We start from the raw sequence: 26,996 nt of genomic DNA, 5'->3' as shown, positions 1-26,996 counted from the left end.
ATAATGGGGTCACTTATGGGGGTTCTACTGTTCTGGCACCTCAAGGGCTCAGCCAGTGTCACATGGCACCCGCAAACCATAAGAGTAAAATCTGCACTATAATATGGCGCTCCTTCCCTTCTGAGCTTTGTACTGTGCCTCAAAAGTAATTTTTGACCACATATGGGGTATTGGCTTACACAGGAGAAATTGAGCAACCAATTGCACAATTTGTTTTTTCCTGTTTACTCTTGTGAAAATTTAAAATTTGGGGTTAAAGCAACATTTTTGTGGGAAAAATGTCACTTTTTTTATTTTCGCGGCTCAACATTATAAAATTTTGTGACTTACCTACACGTGAGGCGTTCACTACATCCCTCAAGGAATTTATCTAGAAGTATGGTTACCAAAATGGGGTCACTTGTGGGGTTTCCAACTGTTTAGGCACATTAGGGGCTCTGCAAATTGCAACATGGCGTCCACAGACCATTCCATCAAAGTCTGCGCCCAAAAACATAGCTCCTTCCTTTCGGAGCTTGGCATTGTGCCCAAGCAGTAATTTCCCACCACACATGGAGTATCGGCGTACTAAGGAGAAATAGCACAACAAATGTGAAAATGAAACATTTTGGGCTAAACTAACATTTTTGGGGCAAAATTAAATTTACATTTTTTCCTTCCACATTGCTTTACTTCCTGTGAAGCACCTAAAGGGTTAATAAACTTCTTGAATGTGGTTTTGAGCACCTTGAGGGGTGCAGTTTTTAGAATGGTGTCACGTTTGCGTATTTTCTGTCACATAGGCCCCTCAAAGTCACTTCAAACATGATGTGGTCCCTAAAAAAAATGGGTTTGTAAATTTTGTTGGAAAAATGGGAAATCGCTGGTCAACTTTTAACCCTTCTAACTTCCTGACAAAGAAAATTAGGTTTTAAAAAATGATTCAGATATGAAGTAGACATGTGAGAAACGTTATTTATGAACTATTTTATGTGATATAAATCTCTGATTTAAGGGCATAAAAACTGGTCACTTTATGACCTACAGATCAATCACAGTTGGATTATGCAGCAGGACAATGATCCGAGTCTACTTCTAAATGGCTGAAAAAAAATAATAATGAAGGTTTTGGAGTACTTGAGTCGAAGTCCTAACTTGAATTCCATTGACATGCTGTGGCAAAACCTTATACATGCCGTTCATCCTCGAAAGCTCTCCAATGTAGTCAAATTTAATACTCTCCCACGGTGACACAAAAGTATAAAATCAAGTAATCGCAAACGTTTGGTTGCAGCGGTTATTGCTATTGCTAAGGGGGGCACTTAGGTTTAGGCACAATTACTTTTACATACGAATAATAATTGTTTAGAGTAAATCTTTATCTTCAATAATAGGAATAATTATTTAAAGCTGGATTTACTTATTGTTTTACATGTGTTGTCTTGTCTAACACATGGCCTAAAAGGTCTATCTCATTTTGAGCTGACTATGGAACCAGTAACCAAATAAACTTTATTTATCATAAGTCCTGGATGTGCAATGACAATGCTTTAACATTGATGAGCTATCCAACGTCTGATCAGTGGGGGTGCAGCATCCAGCGCCCCCCGCCGATCAGCTGTTTTTGGTGCCATTGGAGGCTGGAAGTTCTCAGTTACGGAGCTGCTCGGTCTATCAATAGTGGCTGCGGTTGGGTACTGCATGTCTGCCCCCTATTGGTTTGAATAGGATGTGCAGTACCCGACCACGGCCACTTGTCAGTAGACGGAGCAGCTCCGTAACTGAGCACTTCCGGACGCTGCCGGCACTGAGAACAGCTGATTACCGGGGGTGCTGAATGTTGCACCTCTACCGATCAGACACTGATGACCTATCCTAAGGGTAGGTCATCGATGTTAAAGTAGTAGGCAACATCTTTAAGAGTGGACGTGCACACTTGCTTTATACACATAAAGGGGGCCATTATAAAAATAATCTTTGAGAGTCCAATTTCTTGAAAAAGATAAAGAAGCCAAAGGCATCTTCAAGAACTCTGAGAACTTTCTCTGAAAGAATTATGATCCAAACTACAGTATGCAGAACTTGCACACAGCAACTTAACACAATATGTGATTCCATATGTTCCTCAAGATTCACTTTATTCACTTAATGTATCTGGATTATTTCCCAGACTATCTGGGCTCTGTGAAGAGATTGATTCCCCTAGAAGATATCCTCAAAATAAAAAAAAACAATATAGGAGAAATGCTCTTTATCTATGTTAGAGCCAAGATGGACCAAGGAACTGACATATATCGAACATATGCTCTTATAGATACTGAGAATAATCATACGCATTATAGTATTGATAATTTAACCAGAACAAATTAAAATAAAAAATACTTTAAAATGTCAAGACCAGTAAGGAAGCAAATCAAGGTTGAAAGGTGTTGCTCACTGCAGTTTAAAGAGTACCCGCTGTTTTATGAAACTTTTCAGAATAAAATCTGGCATGTGTGGGTTCTGCATTTTCACCAGTTTTCCCCATTGAAGGCCCTTTCTCAAATTTTTATTAGTGGCTGGAGACTATCTGCAACGATGTCTCTCATACACAGCACACAGAGACATAACGGATTCCTTCCCCTTTTTCTATGTAGCGCTCATCGAGAAGCAGCAGCAGAATGGAGGACAATGGAAGTTATTATACAGCATCACTGAGCTGTGTGGCTGTGAATCCAGCATTGCATTAAGATAAAACATTTGCTACAAACTGCAGCAGGATCTGCCGTTTACTCACTGGTCCTAAATAATTCTCGCTCCTCCTCCCATTCTATTTAGATGGACAGGCTGTGTAACCTATTTAATTGAGATGGCAGCTATAAAAACAGTTCAGATTCATCTAGGTCAATAATCTGACTCCATGACTAGGCTGCAAGTGTGGGTGTGATGCTGAGTCACTTCTCATGGACAAGCCGTGAGTTGGGGAAGTCAAGGAGTCTGAGGTATATCTCTGGTTGGAATTGTTCGAAGACGAAAATTTTTGCGTTTTTCTGCTCCTTTCATCATCCCGGACAAGATTTGAAGAGGATGAGTTTAAGTCTCTTTTAGTTCAGGAGATAATTGAAAACATTTCTGATATATGCAAAACTGGCTCCCAATGGCAAAAAATAATGGAAAAATTCATATAGAATGGAGTAAGGAGGACACGCAAAACATAGGGGCGAGACAAAGGCGTACTCAGGTCACAGTCCAGGGTCAGAATTCCAAGAAGGTAGCAGATCAAGACAATGGGGCAAGGCAAATGGATGGTCAAGGGGAAATCCAACGTCAGGCAACAAAGATCAGAATATAAGAACTCAGAGCACAGAGAAAACACGCACCACTTGAGCTAAGCTACAACGGGCAATCTTCTAATCATTGCCAGCCAGATAAATAGCCAGGTAATCACCCAGAATGGGCGACACTCATGGAGAACACCCCACAGGCCCAGCCATATTGGAGAGCTGAGCTGTCATTCACAATCCTGACAGCCCAGCACGCCCCTGATTCACATAGGGTGGCTGAGCTGTCACTCACAGCGTCCTTAGGACACCGTGACTGGTGGAATCATGACAGTAGGGCTTTTGAGATAGCATTTTTTTGGATGTCTGTATTGAACCAGTATTCACACCAAGAAGCTTCATCAGATAGCTTCAACTCGGCTGCAGAGGCACTTAGGGAGTTTCCAGAAAAAGATTTTCCTCAGTTTGAATTCTTGTATTATGCACAATATTAACGGCTGTGGCAGGTGAAAGGACAATTGTGAACCAGAGATATACAGAGAAGGACCTTGAAAGATGGCTGACAAACATTAACTGGAGAAGAAAAGAGGGGTTACTGACATCAAAGCTGGACTACAGGGAGAGAGACAGGACAAACTTTTAAAAGGTAAACCTGATTGCATAGCAGTGTAACAGCAACAATACAATGACAATATTATATGATTCCCAAGTCTTGGGACATAACAGTCAAATATTATGTAAAATAAAAACAATGCATAGAAACCTTACAATATGTAAATAGCAACACATGCAAAAAGAATACATAGTATACTTAGTAGCTTTGTGATCAAAAAAGTGTAAAAGCCATCCCACCACAACAAGGTGTACCCAATTAGGATGCTCCCTAATTCACTTTGCTTTATGCCAGCAGGCCTCAAATTAGATGGGCGCTAAGCAGGACCCAGACCTGACTGTTTTACACCTGCCTGTGGAGAGCTGAATATATTCTGGTGCACAGAACAAGGAGGCGGCCACAACGCTAAATGTACTCAGCACAAAAAGCATAAACAAAACCAAACACATGGGCCAGCACACCTGTTAGTATAAGTGCAATGTGTAGGTGCACATTCACACTGAGGCCATTAACAGACAAACATACCATATATACTCCAGTATAAGCCGACCCGAATATAAGCCGATGCACCTAATTTTACCACAAAAACTGGGAAAACGTATTGACTCGAATATAAGCCTAGGGTGGGAAATGCAGCAGCTACTGGTAAATTTCCCCATCCTGGTAAGCATTGCCCCCTTATTCCCAATCCTGGTATGCATGGCCCCCTTATCCACCAATCCTGGTATGCATGGCCCCCTCAACACCAATCCTGGTATGCATGGCCCTCTCATCCCCAATCCTGGTATGTATGGCACCCCTCATACCCAATCCTGGTATGTATGGCACCCCTTATCTCCCAATCTATGTATGTATGGCACCCTCATCCCCAATCCTGGTATGCATGGCCCCCTCATCCTCAATCCTGGTATGTATGGCACCCCTCATCTCCCAATCTTGGTATGCATGGCACCCTCATCCCCAATCCTGGTATGCATGGCCCCCTCATCCCCAATCCTGGTATGCATGGCCCCCTCATCCCCAATCCTTCTACGCATGGCCCTCTCATCCCAATCCTGGTATGCATGGCCCCCTGATCACCAATCCTGGTATGCATGGCCCTCTCATCCCAATTATGGTATGCATGGCCTCCTCATCCTCAATCCTGGTATGCATGGCCTCCTCATCCCCATCCTGATATGCATAGCCCCCTCATCCCCAATCCTGATATGCATGGCCCCAACATCCCCAATCCTGCTATGCATGGACCTCTCATCCCAATCCTGGTATGCATAGCCCCCTCATCCCCAATCCTGGTATGCATGGCCCCCTCATCCCAATCCTGGTATGCATGGCCCCCTCATCCCCAATCCTGGTATGCATGGCCCCCTCATCCCCAATCCTGGTATGCATGGCCCTCTCATCCCCAATCCTGGTATGCATGGCCCCCTCATCCCCAATCCTGATATGCATGGCCCCCTCATCACCAATCCTGGTATGCATGGCCCCCTCATCACCAATCCTGGTATGCATGGCCCCCTCATCCCAATCCTGGTATGCATGGCTTCCTCATCCCAATTCTGGTGTGCATGGCCCCCTCATTTCCAATCCTGCTATGCATGCCCCCGCTCGTCCCCAATCCTGGTATGCATGGCCCCCTCATCCCCAATCCTGATATGCATTGCCCCCTCATCACCAATCCTGATATGCATGGCCCCCTCATCACCAATCCTGGTATGCATGGCCCCCTCATCACCAATCCTGGTATGCATGGCCCCCTCATCACCAATCCTGGTATGCATCCCTGCTGATTCTAACAGCTGACACCTGGTACTGTGTGCCAGGATCAGTCCAGCACTGCTCCTGGTACATTAAACCCCAAAATGCTGCGATCGAAGTCGGTTGCAGCATTTCCGGGGCAAGCAGAGATAAGAGCGCCCCTCTTACCTTGGATTGGAGATCCCGCGCTGTGTGCGCAGGGTCCCATTCATTGCCATGGTGACCCGATGTCGTCATTACTTCCCGGCATCAGGAAGTTATCTACATCGTGTGCAGGGGTCACGTGGTAAGTGGGTCCTAACAGCTTTCCTGACTGGTAATAGCATGTAACACATGATTTGACACTGCTAACACCACAAAATGAGATATTCTTGCTTGATTCAGTGAGGTGACACTAACTGGGGTCTGAGATTTCAGCACAGGGTAACTGTGCACTGGGTACATGAGCATTGATAGTCTGCAGCCTGCATTTATGATTGCACTTGAGGCATAGACTGAGGTATATATATATATATAATGGCGTGCTGTTAAACTGTGACTTGTGTTTTCTCTGCCTGCTGTTTGCCACCTCCCGTGGAGAGGGGAAGACAAAGCCCTTCTGATTACTAAAAAGACTGGTGTTAAACTGTTTACTGCAATGTGATTTGATTGATGTTAATGCCACTCAGGATATATACTTGTAAACCTGCAAACCACCCCAATTGATCGGTTCATTATTTACTATGGCTCACTGTCTGCTAAATAACTGTTTTTAATTGTTTGTCAGCATATATGTAAAATAAATGGATTTATACTTTTTCACAAAAATTGCTGCATGTGTAATTACTCTGTCTTTCTAAGTAAAATGCTTAATAAGGAGTTAGCATGATTTATATCAAAGTCTGGTTCTTTTTGTGGTATATCGTGTGCAGTGAACCCTGCCGTGCGCCCAAACAGTGTATTTTACCCACATATGGGGTATCGACATACTCAGGAGAAATTGCACAACAATTGTTGGGGTCCGTTTTCTTCTCTTACCCTTGTGAAAATAAAACATTTGGGGCTAAAACATCATTTTTGTGGAAAAAGTTAGATTTAGCTTTCTACAGGCAGGTGAAAAACAGTCAGGCTCAGGTCCAGTTCTACTCTTTTGTGTCTTGAGGTCTCCTGACACATAGTTAGCCGAGTTACTAAAGTAGGGACCATCCTGATTGGGTACACATTGCCACTTTGTTTTTTTTTTTAGCAAAAAACAATTTTTTGATTAAAAAAAAAATCTAAAAAAACATAGGGTACTTAGTTAACATGTGTTACTGCTTTCTTCCTGCAGGGTATTTGCTCATTGTTTTTTATTCAAGGTTATATGTGTCAATAGATACAGTGAAAATTTGCATCTACACATTACACGTATAGTAACAGGTGTGCTGAACTATTGAAATGAAAGCAATGCGGATTTGAGCTGTTTTTCATAGTGAATGATGCGTTCAGGAGTCATTGGAGAGGAGAAAAAGTGTTTCACAAGTGGAGAAAGTAGCAAATTACTCCGATAAGGTATATTACAAAGTTTCTTATATTCACTTATACAATCGATTTATGCAACGTTTGTTGAAACGACAATTACCATTAAAATTTGTATCCTCTTAATACATTGCAGTCATCATATTATATGGCAGTGTGTACTTACAATTGCTCATTTTGCCCAGAGCAGCTGTGTCAGGAGGTGAAGAGGGGAATAAGTGCAGGGAATAGAGACTTCCTGATACCATATGGAGCAGAGAAAAGAGAAGAATTAACAGGGTAGAAAGGCAAAATGAGCAATTGTAAGTACACAGTGCTGTATAATATGATTATTGCAATATATTAAGAGGATAAACAGTTTGATGGACAGAGGAGAAAGAGGAGGCTTCTTTAATACTGAATGCTCTCTACTCAATTTTAACGGATTCCTCCCATATTTAAATTAGAAAACAGAGGGAATTACCTTTTTATAAGAAGGTTACAGAAAGGGGAGGTCCCCTGAAACGTCGCCCCAGGTATGTTTCCCTCATGGTGGGTCAGTGCCTCTGCTCTCCTACTCAATCTATGGAAGAGCATGTGTACACAGGATCACCCCCTCCCAGGATCTGTCTGCAAGTCATAAGCTCCACAAGCCCGTACCGCAGTCTGGATGATTTGTTCACAGTGGTGAATACACTGCAAAGTTATTTCTATTACTTGTATATATGTATATATACAGTTATATGAAAAAGTTTGGGCACCCCTATTATTCTTAAGCTTAATGTTTTATAAAAATTGGTGTTTTTGCAGCAGCTATTTCAGTTTGATATATGTAATAACTGTTGGACGCAGTAATGTTTCTGCCTTGAAATGAGGTTTATTGTACTAACAGAAAATGTGCAATCTGCATTCAAACTAAATTTGACAGGTGCATATGTGGCACCCCAGGGGTCTGGTTTCCACAGTAACAGCTATGTTATGTCTGGGAGCAGGTGGGAGGTCTCTTGGTCAGGGATCCTATGCATGCCACACCTCCTGCCCAGTCCTGGGAGGGGAAGGACTTCCCCTATATAAACCTAGTGCTGAGGCAGGGTTAGTGTGTAGAGAAGAAGTAGAGACAGAGAAGAGAAGCAGATATAGGAAAAGAACATCAGGAGCTCTGTGGGAGCAGTGCTATAAGGAGTCAGGGGCTGGCAGCTGCAGAGCTCGCCCTGACTGAGAAGCTATCACCGGACCCGGAGTCCGAGGCTGTGGGGACTAATCTTTACCCAGCAGCAGAAACCGCCCGGCAGGGGATTTCAGGTCCTCTGGCCAAGAAACCCGAAGGCACGGCCACACGCGTGGGACCAGCACCGCCGTCGTGGAGCGGACGCCACTAGAAGGCCCCGAGTCACCGACCATACGGGTGAGCACCACACGGTACACTCAGGGACGTGGGCTACTTATACCCGCCTCTAGCAAGGTAGCCAGAAGAGTACAGTCAGTTTGGGAGGCCTACAACTCCGCCTGGCCAGGGGAGATCCCATCTGCTCAAGGACTGACCAGGCCCCGATCGCTAGCCAGTACTCCGGGAGGGTCTATCTTTATCACCAGTAAAGACCCTGAACTACACCGCATCGTCTCTGAGTGATTCCTGCTACCCCCATCATCCACGTCGGCTGCCCTGAGGCCATACCCCTCCCGTTGGGGGTGATACTACCACGCTGCACAATCCTACCACCGGCCTCAGCGGTCTGCCCTGCAGCGGCAGCTCCTTCGCTGCATTCAACGGGTGGCGTAGTCGTCCAACATCTACCGCTAATACAACGCCACTTAGTCTGACTCCCTGGGCACGGACCGGGTCACCGCCACGAGACTACAACCCTCAACAGATCCGGCTCCGGGTAAGCTCCTGCATGCGCAACGCTGTGCGACACAGGCCCAGGGGTCCGTCAACTTTTGGCGTAGTCGGCAGGATTTCGTGCCCGCAACCACCGGGTACTGCGTGCCTGAAAAAGACTGTTCAAACTTACCAGTGGTGAAGATTCCCGCCATCCGTGGAGGTTTCCCGCCATCCGGCGCCATCTTCTACCTTCTTCCCGCCATCCGCGAAGTTTTCCCGCCATCCGGCGCCATCTTCTGCCTTCTTCCCGCCATCCGTGGAGTTTTCCCGCCGTTGGACGCCATCTTGAAGACGCCGCGCGGGAAGAAGAGGGGCGTGGACTCCGAAAGCGCGCGAGAACTGAAGCCCCGCCTCACGTCCGGACGTTGCGTAAGGTCCTGGAAGGAGCCCAGCAGACGCCGACGTCACAGGAGCGCGACGGAAGGTCCTCAACCCTGACGATCCACTGCGGAGCCGCGGCCTACGGAAGAGGATCATCGCAAGGTAGGCCACGGTCCACTAGGGGGGAGGAAGATGTCGGATACGGAGGAGAGCTTCACTGCCTCAACCCCCGCCAGCGCCACCGCTGCTGCAGTCATGCCTTTCACCATGCCCTATATCCCGGGAGCGGCCTGGCTACCCCAGTACTCAGGGGAGTCACATACCCTGCATGACTTTAGAGAAAAGCTGGATAGCCTCTTCCAGGTGTATCCCCTCACAGAAGAGCAAAAAGTGAGCATCCTGGTGGCCCAATTAACCGGGGCAGCCCAAAGGGAGGTAAAGTCCTGGCCACCTGGGGGGAGGACTGTTGCAGGGATACTAACCCGGCTGAGGGACACCTTTGATACCCGCACCTCAGCCGAGATCAAGCTTAGATTCTACGGGTGCAAGCAGCGAGCACACGAGAGTATAAGGGACTATGCCCTGAACCTACAAGAGGCCCTGAGAGCCATTAAGCAGACCGACCCTGACGGCGTGGGAGACGAGGACAGGCTGTTGACTGAACAATTTATAGAAGGTTTATATTGCAATGCCCACCGAACCCAGTTGCGGGCAATGGCCTTACAGGACCCTCATCTGGGATTTGCACAGTTCAAGGACAGAGCCATCCGGGTGCTCCGAGAACCGGCACCAGGTGGCGTTGTGACCCACAGACGCCCCACTACCACTTACCACCAGGAGGCGGCGCCCTTGTCGGCAGGGCCTGTGGGAGCTGATGCGCAGGCTTTGAACAATGACCCGGCTCCAGACCTGCACCATCAGGTCCAAGAGCTAGCTAAAAGCGTTGCCGCGCTAACCCGAACTGTGCAGTCTTTACAGGTTTCCACTCCAGGGAAGATCCAGCTGGCATCCGGACCGGAGGACATCCCGTGGCGTCGACCAAGGTGGACCCCACCGGCCAGAGGAAGACCCAGCGACCGATACAACGAGGACGGACAACCCATCTGCCGCCGCTGCAATCAACCCGGACATATGGCAAGGTACTGTCCTTTAAACTGGCACAACCTGGGGTAGAGGGCCAAACCCCAGGAAAAAGATCATCAGGCCAATCGAACTGGCGCGACAAATATGTGGGAGGATGTCCAGTCTTGCCTGTGGTACTGGATGGCATCCCTATGAGTGCCCTACTGGACACCGGGTCACAGGTTACCATAATCCCGTACGTGCTCTTCAAGCAGTACTGGAATGACTCGGATATCACCCGCTACCCTGACGACGATTTGAGTATCATCGCCAGCAATGGTCAGCCCGTGCCACAGATTGGATTTAAAGAGGTGACCATTAAAATCGGTAGAGTTGAACTGGCGGCACAGGGACTGATCATTGTAGACATTGACAAGCACGAGAGTCACCCAAAGATAACTCTAGGAACTAATGTAATTGAAAATTGTCTTGCAGAGGTGATTTTCCTTTTACAGCAGGTTGCCAAGAACGCCAGCTCTGGCCAGCAGCGAGTGCTCCAGAAAGAGATCCGGGCACTGATGCGACGGCAACAGATAGAACTCTCCGGTGGTGAGATTGGTAGCGTAAGAATGTGTGACCCTTTCCCTATTGCCATGCCCCCAAAAAGTGAAATGATGATTTGGTGCCGGGCAGCTATTGGTCTGAGAGGTAGAGATTACCAGGCAATGGTAGAACCAGTTTACTCAGACAGTAGGCCCACCATTTTGACAGCACGGGGGGTGGTCAATGTACGCCATGGGAGGGTGCCCGTTCGCATAATAAATATCGGGAAGAGGGAAGTGTACCTGCCCCGGTATGCCAAGCTAGCCAAATTGTATACCATCAATCAAAATTCCATACAGTCCGTAGAACCCTTGCCTCCATCTTCCCCGGAGGAAAGTAACGGCTCTAAGGAAACAATGGAGGACTGGTGTCAGCAACTACATTTGGGTACTGACTCCACTCCCTCGCACCAGAGACAGGGAGTCTATCGGGTGGTTCAAGAGTACGAGAGAGTGTTTAGTAAACACCCGTTAGACTTCGGGCGAGTCAAGGGGGTAGAACACCACATCCCCACGGGAGACCATCTTCCCATAAAAGAGAGGTATCGACCCGTACCCCCTGCACACTACCAACACGCCAAGGGGATGCTTAGGGACATGAAGGAGGCTGGGGTGATCAGGGATAGCTGTAGCCCCTGGGCAGCTCCACTAGTCTTAGTCAAAAAGAAAGACAACACCATGAGGATGTGTGTAGATTACCGGAAAATCAACCGTATCACACACAAGGATGCGTACCCCTTACCAAGGATAGAGGAGTCTTTGGCTGCTTTAAGATCTGCTAACTTCTTCTCTACCTTGGATCTCACTAGCGGGTACTGGCAGGTTCCTGTAGCAGAGGCGGACCGGGAGAAGACCGCATTCACCACCCCGATGGGACTTAGCGAGTTTACCTGCATGCCGTTCGGACTCTGTAACGCACCAGGAACCTTTCAACGATTAATGGAGTGCTGTCTGGGCCACAGAAACTTCGAGACGGTCCTGTTGTACCTGGACGATGTCATCGTATATTCCAAGACTTATGAGGACCACCTGAAACACCTGGCGGAAGTGTTCGAAGCTCTGGCAAACTACGGCTTAAAGGTAAAACCCTCCAAGTGTTACCTCCTAAAACCAAAGGTGCAGTACCTGGGACACGTGGTGAGCGCTGACGGAGTGGCTCCCGACCCTGATAAGATCACCGCAATTAAGGAATGGCCAAGTCCCTCCAGTGTAAAGGAAGTGCGGCAGTTCCTCGGGTTGGTAGGCTATTACCGCAGATTCATCCCCGGTTTCACCAAAAAGGCAGCTCCTATGCAGGACCTCCTGATAGGCCAGTCCCGGAAGGCCAAGAACCAGAAGCCGCCCTTCAAATGGGAGAAGTTAGAAGAAGAGTCCTTCCGCCAGCTGAAGATGGCCCTCACGGGGGATGAAATCCTGGCGTACCCTGATTACAGCCAGCCCTTTATCCTCTACACCGACGCAAGTAACATCGGGCTAGGAGCCGTACTGTCCCAGATCCAGCAGGGGAAAGAACGAGTAATCGCTTACGCCAGTCGAAAACTGCGACCCACCGAAAGAAACCCTGAGAATTACAGCTCATTTAAGCTAGAGTTCCTGGCAGTGGTGTGGGCAGTCACCGAACGCTTTAAGCACTACCTCGCTTCTTCCCGGTTCACCGTGTACACGGATAACAACCCGTTGACACACCTGGACACGGCAAGACTCGGTGCCCTAGAGCAGAGATGGATGGCCCGTCTGTCCAACTACGAGTTCACAATCAAATACCGGGCAGGACGCTCCAATACCAACGCGGACGCCCTGTCCAGGATGCCAAACCTACCGGACGTAGGAGAAGATCCAGAGGGACTGGAAGAAGTCGAACTCCCCGCGTTCCACCGTCATGGGACTATCCAGTATTCCCATCGGGTAAGGAGTAAGCAAGCCGCTACATTTAACCCCTTGCCTCACTACAACTGGGAGGAAACGCAAGACAGTGACCCTGCCGTCCGACTGGTGAAGGAGATGCTGACTCGGCCAGAGGCTCGCCTTGACCCAGACGCTCCGGAGGAAGCCAAACAACTGTGGGCTGAGAAGAGTCGACTGTTCCTTTACAAGGGGAAGTTGTGCCGCAGAATGGTTAACTCCCGGACGCATGAACTAATCTGGCAAGTAGTGGTGCCACGAAGAGACGCAGCCATGGTGATGGAGGCATACCACGACGGGGCTGGACACTTCGGATGGAAGAAGCTGGAGTTCCTGCTGCGCGGGCGGTTCCACTGGGTAGGCATGAGGGGAACCATCGAGAGGTGGTGCAGAGACTGTGGCCCGTGCAACCTAAGAAGGAAGGACCGTGCCAGCCAGAAGACCCCCCTTCAGTCCATCGTCACCAAGCAACCGTTGGAACTGGTAGCCTTGGATCATGTAAAACTGACCCCAAGCAGAAGTGGCTACGTCTACGCGTTAACCATTGTGGATCATTACTCCCGGTTCTTGGTTGTCGTCCCCGTTAAGGACTTAACAGCACAAACGGCAGCAAGAGCCTTCCAGCAGCATTTCTGCCGTCCACACGGGTACCCGGACCAAGTGCTGACGGATCAGGGACCTGCCTTTGAAGCGGAGGTCTTCCAGGAATTCTGCAATCTGTATGGCTGCCGGAAGATAAGGACGACACCCTATCATCCGCAAACTAATGGACTTTGTGAGAAAATGAACCAGGTGGTAATGGATCTTCTGAAAACGTTGCCCCTGGAAGAACGCAGTCTGTGGCCTGAAAAGCTGCCCGACCTGGTGGACCTATACAACTACATCCCTGTAGGTTCCACCAACTGTACCCCGGCTTACCTAATGAGGGCAAGGCCTGGTAAGCTACCTGTTGACCTGGAGATGGGAGTCCTGACACCTGAGGACACTTCACCGGAAGCAGACTGGGACACAGAGAGGCAGCAGCAGTACCGGAAAGTACAGGAGAGCGTGGAGCGAAGTCTCTGTCTCGCTAGGGAAAGACAAGAGAAAACTTACAACCAGTATGCTCCCGCTGTTCCCCTGGTACCCGGAGAGCAGGTCTTGAAGAGGAAGAGACGGCTCCACAAGTTGGACGACCAGTGGGAGAAGGACCCGTACACCGTACTGCCCTCAAGCCACGACAACCCAAAGGTTTGTACCATCAGTAAAGACGGGGGGGAAACCACAGCCATTGTATCCCGGGATCACCTGAAGAAGTGTCCCGAACAGCTACGGAACCCAGAAGGAGAGCAAGAAGACCCTCGACCCGTAGAGGAAAGGGAAGATATGGTTAATACTGTGCTCGGAGACTTCCCTCGGTCCTGGACTCAAGTCAATGGTGCAGTTGTGGTACCCGTCCTCACCTTCCTCCAACCAGCATCCCAAGTGCCTACGGAGCAACAGGTAGAGCTGGAAGAGCAGCCGGTCCAGGAGGCAGCAGACTCCACACAAGCAGAACAGGAGGATCAACCCTCTGCTCATAGTGAGCCTGCCGTACCCCTAGTGAGCCAAAGAGCCCGTAGACAGCTGCCCAGTTTACCCTTGACAGCTCCTACACCCTGTAGTTCAGGGCCAGACAGTCAGCTCCGTAGGTCCACTAGGGCCACTAGAGGCCAGTTACCCGCACGTTGGAGGATTTGAAGTGTTTAAATTGTTTTATTTGTGGTCACCTGTCTGTTACTTGTAAATAATTATGTGTTTCTAGTTATTTTTAGGAGTCCTTGGTGGATTTACCGGGAATCCTTGTACAATTGGTTGGAGCGTAACCTAGGAATGGACTAAAGACTGTTAAGGACTCGGGGCAGGACAGGCCCCTACCTGGTTACGTCTCCCTGTTTTGGTGAAATGGACACCTTGCTTTTCTTCAAAACTGCACCCGGTTGCGGACACGCCGTAACCATCTTTATGTGTTTTTCTTATTGTATTATTATTGTTTTTACCTTGTTATGTTTTTCTAAAAATATGTTTAGTCCCGGAGTACTAAATTTCACTAGGGGGGAATGTGGCACCCCAGGGGTCTGGTTTCCACAGTAACAGCTATGTTATGTCTGAGAGCAGGTGGGAGGTCTCTTGGTCAGGGATCCTATGCATGCCACACCTCCTGCCCAGTCCTGGGAGGGGAAGGACTTCCCCTATATAAACCTAGGGCTGAAGCAGGGTTAGTGTGTAGAGAAGAAGTAGAGACAGAGAAGAGAAGCAGATATAGGAAAAGAACATCAGGAGCTCTGTGGGAGCAGTGCTATAAGGAGTCAGGGGCTGGCAGCTGCAGAGCTCGCCCTGACTGAGAAGCTATCACCGGACCCGGAGTCCGAGGCTGTGGGGACTAATCTTTACCCAGCAGCAGAAACCGCCCGGCAGGGGATTTCAGGTCCTCTGGCCAAGAAACCCGAAGGCACGGCCACACGCGTGGGACCAGCACCGCCGTCGTGGAGTGGACGCCACTAGAAGGCCCCGAGTCACCGGCCATACGGGTGAGCACCACACGGTACACTCAGGGACGTTGGCTACTTATACCCGCCTCTAGCAAGGTAGCCAGAAGAGTACAGTCAGTTTGGGAGGCCTACAACTCCGCCTGGCCAGGGGAGATCCCATCTGCTCAAGGACTGACCAGGCCCCGATCGCTAGCCAGTACTCCGGGAGGGTCTATCTTTATCACCAGTAAAGACCCTGAACTACACCGCATCGTCTCTGAGTGATTCCTGCTACCCCCATCATCCACGTCGGCTGCCCTGAGGCCATACCCCTCCCGTTGGGGGTGATACTACCACGCTGCACAATCCTACCACCGGCCTCAGCGGTTTGCCCTGCAGCGGCAGCTCCTTCGCTGCATTCAACGGGTGGCGTAGTCGTCCAACATCTACCGCTAATACAACGCCACTTAGTCTGACTCCCTGGGCACGGACCGGGTCACCGCCACGAGACTAGAACCCTCAACAGATCCGGCTCCGGGTAAGCTCCTGCATGCGCAACGCTGTGCAACACAGGCCCAGGGGTGCGTCACATAAGTATGGGCACCTCACCAGAAAAGTGACATTAATATTTAGTAGATCCTCCTTTTGCAAAAATAACAGCCTCTAGTCGCTTCCTGTAGCTTTTAATGATTTCCTGGATCCTGGATGAAGGTATTTTTGACCATTCCTCTTTACAAAACAATTCCAGTTCAGTTAAGTTTGATGGTCGCCGAGCATGGACAGCCCTCTTCAAATGATCCCACAGATGTTCAATGATATTCAGGTCTGGGGACTGGGATGGCCATTCCAGAACATTGTAATTGTTCCTCTGCATGAATGCCTGAGTAGATTTGGAGCGGTGTTTTGGATCATTGTCTTGCTGAAAGATCCATCCCCTGCGTAACTTCAACTTTATCACTGATTCTTGAACATTATTGTCAAGAATCTGCTGATACTGAGTGGAATCCATGCGTCCCTCAACTTTAACAAGATTCCCGGTGCCGGCATTGGCCACACAGCCCCAAAGCATGATGGAACCTCCACCAAATTTTACTGTGGGTAGCAAGTGTTTTTCTTGGAATGCTGTGTTTTTTTGCCGCCATGCATAACGCCTTTTTGTATGACCAAACAACTCAATCTTGGTTTCATCAGTCCACAGGACCTTCTTCCAAAAAGAAATTGGCTTCTCCAAATGTGCTTTTGCATACCTCAGCCGACTCTGTTTGTGGCGTGCTTGCAGAAACGGCTTCTTTCGCATCTCTCTCCCATACAGCTTCTCCTTCTGCAAAGTGCGTTGTATAGTTGACCGATGCACAGTGACACCATCTGCAGCAAGTTGATGCTGCAGCTCTCTGGAGGTGGTCTGAGGATTGTCCTTGACTGATCTCACCATTCTTCTTCTCTGCCTTTCTGATGTTTTTCTTGGCCTGCCACTTCTGGCCTTAACAAGAACTGTCCCTGTGTTCTTCCATTTCCTTACTATGTTCCTCACAGTGGAAACTGACAGGTTAAATCTCTGAGACAGCTTTTTGTATCCTTCCCCTGAACAACTATGTTGAATAATCTTTGTTTTCAGATCATTTGACAGTTGTTTTGAGGAGCCCATGATGCCACTCTTCAGAGGAGATTCAAACAGGAGAACAATTTGCAAGTGGCCACTTTAAGTAGCTTTTCTCATGATTGCATACACCTGGCTATGAAGTTCAAAGCTCAATGAGGTTACAAAACCAAAAAAAGTGCTTTAGTAAGTCAGTAAAAAGTAGGTAGGAGTATTTAAAACAAGAAAATGATAAGGGTGCCCATACTTACGCACCTGTCAAATTTTGTTTGAATGCAGATTGCACATTTTCTGTTAGTACAATAAACCTCATTTCAAGGCAGAAACATTACTGTGTCCAACAGTTATTACATATATCAAACTGAAATAGCTGTTGCAAAAACACCAATTTTTATAAAACATTAAGCTTAAGATTAATAGGGGTGCCCAAACTTTTTCATATAACTGTATACTGGATGAAATATTTTTGGATAAATTCTGAAGAAACACAACTTGATGCGCCGTTTTCTATTTTTTATGGACTATAGCCTGTTGGTGGGAACAACTGCTATGCGGCTATTATAGGTGTGGGACTTTAGTATTAAATCAGCCACTTTTTAAAAAAATAAAATTCCATAATGGTTATTTCAGTTTTGTTTTTATGGTGTTTATTGTGCAGTGAAAATGACCTGATAATATGATTCTTCAGGTCAGTACAATTAGGGTGATAAAAAAACAACTATGCAAGTTTTGCAAGTGGTGAAAAAGAAATTTGTAAAAAAAAAAAAATAATAATAATTAGTTTGTATCACCATTTTCTAATACCCGTAACTTATTTTATTTTACAGTCAATGGACCTGCATAACAGTATGTTTTTCGCATGTCAAGCTGACTTTTTTTATTGATACCATTTTGGTGTACATACAATGCTTTGATTGCTTTTTATTGCATTCGTCACCATTTCATCGTTTACCATAATGGATAAATATTTTATGAGATCTTGCAATTATGCACACAGCAGTATCAAATATGATTTTTTTGGACATTTTGCTATTTATGTTTAGTGAAAAATTTGGGGTAATTTAAACATTTATATTCTGATGATTTTTTTTTTTAATTTGTAATTATGATTTTCATTTTTAAGTCGTCCCTTTAAGGGACCTGAGCCTAAATATGCATTACTCAGCTCCAAAGCCCACTCTGTTTAGTAATAATGCCATTGTATCCTATATAATGAATACAGCAGAGTTTCAATACATCCTACATGATGTATACGACAGTCTCAATGTATCCTATGTGATGTAAAACACCAGCCCCCGTATCTCCTGTGTGATGTATATACTGCAGCCTCAGTGTATCCGAAGTGATGTATATACAGCAGCCTGTTATGCGGTTCAAAGAATGACCCAAAAGACTGGCATCAAACCAGCAAAGGCGCAGCCACAGACGTACTTGGCACAAGCTGCCCAGCTAGGTGAGCCCTTGAGGGCCAGGAATACTCTTCACCCAGCTCCCCTTAAATGGAAGGGGGACTTTAGCAGAGCCCTTCCCAAGCCCACTGTCGACAGACAACTGGCGTCTGGTGACGCAGCTGGTGCTCAGTCTAGGACCAGGTGAGTACCTCTGCAGGAACATCAGAAAGAGTAACCAAAAGAGAAAATGAGAAAACCCTGCTGTAATAGCAAAACCTAAATCTAACACCACAAACCACATGGGAAATGGCAATAAACAGGAAAGGACTGAACAGGGAGCAGGATTATATAGCCTGCCTAATGATCAGATGCTGACTACCTCCCAATCATCCCCAGACAGCCACCCCCTGCTAGCTTCAACACCAGGCTGGACAAAATTCCACCATTGTTTATTGCCAAACAAAACAGCGCCCTACGTTGCTTGGCAATCAGGAAGACAGCGTCCCATCTTCCCTGGCAGAAAAATTAGTGAGGGACACGGCGTCCTGTGTCCTCACACATCCCACAACACCAGAATTCGACGCTTCACAAGATTGGGACAATTTTACTGCACGCGTGGTAACTTCGCCCCCTGGGTTAGGACAATGGCGGCACTTGCAACCAGAGTTGTGCCGTACGGGACCAGCTCCATTACCAGGTGGGAGCACAGAACTACAATTCGTAACACAGCATCTGGTGTTTCCTATGTCATGTATATGCAGCAGTATAAGTGTATCCTATGTGATGTATATACATCAGTCCCAGTGTCTCCTATGTAATGTGTACATAGCACTCAGTGTATCCTATGTGATGTGTATACAGCAGAGTTCCAGTGTCTCCTATGTGATGTATATACAACATCTCCAGTATCTCTTATGTGATGTATATACAGCAGTTTTGGTGTCTCCTATGTGATGTACGGTATATATAGAAGTCTCAGTGTATACTATGTGATGTATACACAACAGTCTCAAATTCTTCTATGTAATGTAGATAAAGCAGTCTTGGTGTATCATATGATGTGTAAACAGCAGTCTCAGTTTCTCCTATGTAATGTATAGACAGCAGTCTCAGTGTATGTGATGTGTATACAGCAGTCTTAGTGTATCCTACGTGTTGTACATACAACAGTCTCAGTGTCTCCAATGTGATGTCAATACTGCAATCTCAGTGTATTGTAAATATATAATGGGTATGAGTGCACCTTACCAAGACAGTTACCGCTGCCAAGAAATGGAGGAGAATCAGGAGATACAGTACAGACCAAAAGTTTGGACACACCTTCTCATTTAAAGATTTTTCTGTATTTTCATGACTATGAAAATTGTACATTCACACTGAAGGCATCAAAACTATGAATTAACACATGTGGAATCATATACTTAACAAAAAAGTGTGAAACAACTGAAAATATGTCTTATATTCTAGGTTCTTCACAGTAGCCACCTTTTGCTTTGATGACTGCTTTGCACACTCTTGACATTCTCTTGATGAGCTTCAAGAGGTAGTCACCGGAAATGGTCTTCCAACAATCTTGAAGGAGTTCCCAGAGATGCTTAGCACTTGTTGGCCCTTTTGCCTTCACTCTGCGGTCCAGCTCACCCCAAACCATCTCGATTGGGTTCAGGTCTGGTGACTGTAGAGGCCAGGTCATCTGGCGTAGCACCCCATCACTCTCCTTCTTGGTCAAATAGCCCTTACACAGCCTGGAGGTGTGTTTGCGGTCATTGTCCTGTTGAAAAATAAATGATGGTCCAACTAAACGCAAACCGGATGGAATAGCATGCCGCTGCAAGATGCTGTGGTAGCCATGCTGGTTCAGTATGCCTTCAATTTTGAATAAATCCCCAACAGTGTCACCAGCAAAGCCCCCCACACCATCACACCTCCTCCTCCATGCTTCACGGTGGGAACCAGGCATGTAGAGTCCATCCGTTCACCTTTTCTGCGTCACACAAAGACGCAGTGGTTGGAACCAAAGATCTCAAATTTGGACTCATCAGACCAAAGCACAGATTTCCACTGATCTAATGTCCATTCCTTGTGTTCTTTAGCCCAAACAAGTCTCTTCTGCTTGTTGCCTGTCCTTAGCAGTGGTTTCCTAGCAGCTATTTTACCATGAAGGCCTGCTGCACAAAGTCTCCTCTTAACAGTTGTTGTAGAGATGTGTCTGCTGCTAGAACTCTGTGTGGCATTGACCTGGTCTCTAATCTGAGCTGTTAACCTGCGATTTCTGAGGTTGGTGACTCGGATAAACTTATCCTCAGAAGCAGAGGTGACTCTTGGTCTTCCTTTCCTGGGGCGGTCCTCATGTGAGCCAGTTTCTTTGTAGCGCTTGATGGTTTTTGCAACTGCACTTGGGGACACTTTCAAAGTTTTCCCAATTTTTCGGACTGACTGACCTTCATTTCTTAAAGTAATGATGGCCACTCGTTTTTCTTTACTTAGCTGCTTTTTTCTTGCCATAATACAAATTCTAACAGTGTATTCAGTAGGACTATCAGCTGTGTATCCACCAGACTTCTGCACAACACAACTGATGGTCCCAACCCCATTTATAAGGCAAGAAATCCCACTTATTAAACCTGACAGGGCACACCTGTGAAGTGAAAACCATTTCCGATGACTACCTCTTGAAGCTCATCAAGAGAATGCCAAGAGTGTGCAAAGCAGTCATCAAAGCAAAAGGTGAACGGATGGACTCTACATGCCTGGTTCCCACCGTGAAGCATGGAGGAGGAGGTGTGATGGTGTGGGGGTGTTTTGCTGGTGACACTGTTGGGGATTTATTCAAAATTGAAGGCATACTGAACCAGCATGGCTACCACAGCATCTTGCAGCGGCATGCTATTCCATCCGGTTTGCGTTAAGTTGAACCAACATTTATTTTTCAACAGGACAATGACCCCAAACACCTCCAGGCTGTGTAAGGGCTATTTGACCAAGGAGGAGAGTGATGGGGTGCTACGCCAGATGACCTGGCTTCCACAGTCACCAGACCTGAACCCAATCGAGATGGTTTGGGATGAGCTGGACCCCAGAGTGAAGGCAAAAGGGCCAACAAGTGCTAAGCATCTCTGGGAACTCCTTCAAGATTGTTGGAAGACCATTTCCGGTGACTACCTCTTGAAGTTCATCAAGAGAATGCCAAGAGTGTGCAAACAGTCATCAAAGCAAAAGGTGGCTACTTTGAAGAACCTAGAATATAAGACATATTTTCAGTTGTTTCACACTTTTTTGTTAAGTATATAATTCCACATGTGGTAATTCATAGTTTTGATGCCTTCAGTGTGAATGTACAATTTTCAAAGTCATGAAAATACAGAAAAATCGTTAAATGAGAAGGTGTGTCCAAACTTTTGGTCTGTACTGTACATGCAGTGTGTGCAATGGTATGCTGTATGTGGCTGGGGGAAGAGACGCTGCGTTATGAGGCAGAGAGAAGAGAGACATCCGGCTGCGGGAAACGCTGGCCCTGAAGTGCGTCGTCATGTTCCACGTGTAGGGCATGGAAGAAGCTGTCATGGTGCCGGTGTCATAGTAAGCCGCGTCATCAAGAGGGCATGGATGTGGAAATTGTCAAAGAGATGCTGGGACGCTGGCAAAGGATGGAGCAAGTGTGGATATGCACTGCGATAGGGAAGGTCACCAGGGACAGGAAGCAAGTAAAATAAAAATACAGCAGTTATAGAATGTAGTGAGGGAATTACGGGAAATTTTGAATCAAAGTATATTAGATAATAGATTAGAGTATTAAACTAAATAGATGGGCATACTGGATTAGAATAAATGTTAGTTTCGGACTTCCCCTTTAAGGCTGCATTCACACATCTATTGTTGACACGACCATATTTTTGGTCCATGGAGAGAGTTACAGGCCCCGGATGCCATGTAATGAGTGACTAAAATGGCAGCCTGCATTATTGTCTCCTGTAGTTTGGATGTGACTCGCTTATTAAAGTCTATAGCTGAGAAAAAAAATCTGATCCCATATGAATTATCCTTATAGGATCTGATTTTTATGGATAGATTGCAATTATTAACATAGGAAACTGTATTTGGTCTTGTAAATTGTATTCATTGCTAACATATAAAAACCGATGGCATATGGATGACAGAACGGATGAAAAATCCTCATTGTTCCTGGATGAATATCGGATGATTTTTTACATGCTTACTATTCGAGAGAAGCAGACGTGTTTTTTCTTCGGTCCTCCTAGCTGCATCCAGTGTTATTTCTCTGTGAAGCAGGTGGACTGTCTGCACGTCACTGTATCCACTGACTCTCAGCAATGGATCAGCTAAAACAGATCAAACTTGGATGGAAGTCTCTAGTGCAAAGTCTCTTCCATGTGTCATCTGTTTTATTCGGATCCCCATAGACTTTAATGGCTGAGTCTGATCCGCAAAACAGATGCCAATTGCACATGCTCTGTGTACACTTGTCTGAATAAGCCCTTAAAGCTGAAGTGTGGAAAGACCAATGAAACTATGGGTCAGTGTGTTGTGTGAAAAAAAAGGACCTCACTAGGCCGTGTCACGTGGATGTGTAACATCCATGTGAGAGTGTTAGGCCCTGTTCCCACATTGAGCTTTTGGTCAGTTTTTGATGCTGCTGATTTTCTGCACCTATTAAGTAAAATAGGTTACTTGCATTTTTTCTAAAATACCCGGAGTAAAAAAACACCAAAAACTCATAGTGGGCACGCAGCTGACCATCAGAGAGAAACGGACTGCTCTTTTTTCTCAGAGGTCATCCTAGCTACTTTCTTCCTCATCCGTTTTTGTTTTCACTGAAGACGTTAGACTGTTTGACCTTTTTTTATCCATTGACTCCTAACAGTAGATCAATTAAAGGCCACATTCACACGGTCAGTATTTGGTCAGTATTTCACATCAGTATTTGTAAGCCAAAACCAGGAGTGGGTGATAATACAGAAGTGGTGAGGAGTTTCCATTATAGTTTTCCTCTGATCGTAAACCAAAACCAGGAGTGGAACAAATACTGATGTAAAATACTGACCAAATACAGAACGTGTGAACATGGCCAGAATTGGATGAAACTGGGATAGAACTTTGAAGTACAAAGCATGTCTTCCATGTTTCATCTGTATAGACTTTAAGGGCCACACATCATGCACAAAACGGATGAGAATAGGACATTTTCTGAGTCTCATGGATCAAGGACATGGACCCCTTTTTAATTCTGATGTGTATATGGATCAGTGAAACTCAATAGATACATGGGCTGTCCGAGAAAAAGACTTACAGGACTGATGTGTGAATGTAGCCTTCGATTGAGCACTGTGTAAGGGTCTATGCAGACGTCCGTGCAAATCGGTCTGATCTCAGACCGCAATACATGAACTGGCCGTGGATCTCCTGACCGGAACATGACAGTTTCATATACTTCTATGCCGCTCGGGTGGGGAGAGCCGCAGCCAGTCCGTGCATTGTGGTCCGAGATCAGACCGATTTACACGGACGTCTACATGAGCCTTAAGCTATAGTAAAGAAGAAACAAGCGGTTACTAACTGTTATGATCTGCAACAAGTACTAAGGAAAGAAGGGGAAAGCTGTCCCTACAGTAAGACTAAGCTGGATCCCTACGTTGTAGCGGGCTGCCTGTTCCTAGCGAACAGACCCGCCTTAGTCCTCGGCTAGTCTGAACGAAGACCTATAGCATAAAGGAGAGGGGTCCCTAAAAGAACTAAGGACTGGGACAAAAATGGGACACCTCCTAAACAGAGAAGTTGTTGCAGAACACAAAAAGACAAACTGACAAAAAGGTACTAGAGGTCCCAGAAAGACCAAGCGAACTGACAGAGAAAGGCTCAGAAGCACCTGGCTAGAGAAACAGTCAAACACTGAAGTCCAGCACAGCCAAAAGGGCGGAGCTGGAATATAAAGGCAGGTGGTCACGTGACCGCAAAACACAAGATGGAAAAAACAAACAGGAGGGTTCTAACACAAACTGCTTGTTTCCTCCTCAGTCCCGCTCTTACTAGAAAGCATAAGTATCAGGCTGCATATTTACAATGGCTTAAGCTTAGGCCACGTTCACACGATCAGTATTCAGTCAGTATTTTACATCACTATTTGTAAACCAAAACCAGGAGAGGAAAAATCAGAGGAAAAGTGTAATAGAAACTCGTCACCACTTCTGGATTTATCACCCACTCCTGGTTTTAGCTTACATATACTGATGTAAAATCCTGACTAAATACTGAACGTGTGAACGTGGCCTTAGCCCAGACTTCGCACCAGAATTCGGTTACACAGAAGCATGTACTGTATCAGCTGTTGAACACTGGCTTTGGCTTCAGCCTTGTTTTTCTCCTATATACTGTCATCATGTATCTCAAAATATGCTAATGTATTATAGAGTTCTAAAACATGATTATTTTACTAATAATCCCCAAATTATTGCTAATAATCAGAGAAATACTTTTGTTTTTTTATTTCAGGTCCTCCGGTCACTGTGGGGATGAGTATACATATATCCAGCATTGACCAAATATCTGAGGTCAATATGGTGAGTAAAAAAAAAAGTCATTTACTGATTATTAATGCTAAGATAAATCATTCGTTTGTTGTTACATCACCTTTTATTGTTATATACTGTTTGGATGAAGATGAAATGTTGGTATGTCTGCAAAGGTTAAAAAGTATAAAAAACAACAACTTTACATTCAGTGCTTACATTTTTACCATTGTTGTCTATTCTACATTTACTATACAAAATTGGAATAATTAAATCAGCAATTAGACCAAAATCATAAATGTATCCATGTGGTGAGAGGTGTGGAAGCGTGCATAGTGCTGAAGGTTTCATTAGGGGGTTGTCCCATCGCTGACATTTATGGCATATCCACTGGATGCTCTATACATGTATGACAGGTGCAGACCATTGGGATCAGCATCTATGATGGGGACAGGGCCCGGTCAGCCGCCGCTGCAGAGTAGCGGAGTGGATGTGCCATGAATGGAGGCGATGGACGTACCCTTAATGTTCCAGCTACTATTGTACTGTATATACAAGTCACCTTATTGACATTTGTTCACACCAAAGATGGCCTGGCTTTGTGCATAATCTTAAGAAATTAATTAATAAAGCATAATGGGGAGAATAATTAAAGGGAATATTTTATGTGATTCATGCTGCCCAATCCACGGGCTGCATGATGACACGCTGCAGCGTTTCAGAGAGATTCTACTTTAAAGATCCAGCAGGGATTATAGCTGGAGTTACGTTTCGCCCCTTGCCGACTTCATCCAGCACTGCTAGAGGTGATTGACAGCTGTCCCATAGTGAGAGACAATCATTCCCTGCGCTCCTTCAATGCTGCCTGTCTCTTCTTGCTGCATGAGAGAGTGCAGAGTTTGGACCAATGGTGCGAGCATGCTGTTGGTCCAAGCTGTCAATGTTCTGGATCGCACAGCGCCGCAGGGCCGGCACGCAGGGAGCAGATGAGCGATGAGCTCTTGAACAAAGAAGATAAGAAAAGCTATTTAAATTTATGCGCAACACCCATGGGATCAAAATACTCACTAACCCTGGATACATTTTCTCAGGATTGTGGTTTGCAAAATGCTGTCACTTTTTTGGAGGTTGCATTGTAAAATATAAAATATTACCTAAAAACAATTCTAGTAAAAGCTGCGCTCCTAATATCAGACTTTTCTCTTTCCTTTCGTAGTCGTGTAGTTTATGGCCGTATCTGCTATATTGTTTGTCATGTGTGATACATTTTTTAACACATTTTTCAGTGCTTTCTCTCATATTAACCTTGTGAAAAAACCACTGGACGAAAACACTATATTATCAGAAAGAGTGATTTTTTCAATTTCACCACCCAATTGCTATATATTTGATGTAACAACTGTGGGGTCAAAATACTCACTGTTTCCCTAGGTGGGTTCCTCGGAGGGTACAATTTTCAAAATTGTGGCCTTGGGGTATATGATATGTTTTGGTAACTCAAGGGCATTGCAGACCTACAGTCATGGCACCTATGAAATTGTTTCAGAAAATGAAGTATTTCTCCCAGAAAATTATTGCAGTTACCCATCTTTTGTTATACACATCTTCATTTCCTTTGTGTGTATTGGAACAACACAAAAAAAACAGTAAAACGGCAAATTGGACATAATTTCTCACAAAACCCCAAAAATGGGCCGGACAAAATTGTTGGCACATTCAACTTCCTTTTTCGTTGCACACCCTTTGGAATAAATATCTGCAATCTATCGCTTCCTATAACCATCAGCTTCTTACACCTGTCAGCTGGAGTTTTGGACGACTCTTCTTACAAACTGCTCCAGGTCTCTCATATGTGAAGGCGTCTTCTCCCAACAGCAATTTTAACATCTCTCCACAGGTGATCAATGGGATTTAGATCCGGACTCATTGTTGCCCCTTCAGAACTCTCCAGCGCTTTGTTTCCATCTATTTCTGGGTGCTTCTTGAAGTATGTTTGGGGCCATTGTCCAGCTGGAAGATCCATGACCTAGGATTCAAGCCCAGCTTTCTAACACTGGGAATCTTCAGATTTCATGATGCCTTGCATGCAGTCAAGGCACCCAGTGCCAGAGTCAGAAAAGCAACCCTAAAACATCTTTGA

At 45.9% G+C, this 26,996-nt stretch overlaps 1 protein-coding gene across 1 annotated transcript in view; it reads left to right on the top strand.

The window, feature by feature from the left end:
* Positions 1–26,996, top strand: part of LOC141154165 (gamma-aminobutyric acid receptor subunit beta-4-like) — a 578,714-nt gene that overhangs the window by 242,817 nt on the left and 308,901 nt on the right. Inside the window, exon 3 of the mRNA XM_073639668.1 lies at positions 24,840–24,907. Within this exon, the coding sequence (XP_073495769.1) occupies positions 24,840–24,907 (68 nt within the window). The remainder of the gene's footprint in view (positions 1–24,839; positions 24,908–26,996) is intronic.

The sequence above is a fragment of the Phyllobates terribilis genome, unplaced genomic scaffold, assembly GCF_046119375.1.
Source record: "Phyllobates terribilis strain yellow unplaced genomic scaffold, ASM4611937v1 Scaffold_7__3_contigs__length_470593459, whole genome shotgun sequence".
NCBI classification, from domain to species: domain Eukaryota; kingdom Metazoa; phylum Chordata; class Amphibia; order Anura; family Dendrobatidae; genus Phyllobates; species Phyllobates terribilis.
Note: the sequence above shows the minus strand (reverse complement) of the source record. Positions and strands in the feature narration are given on the sequence as shown.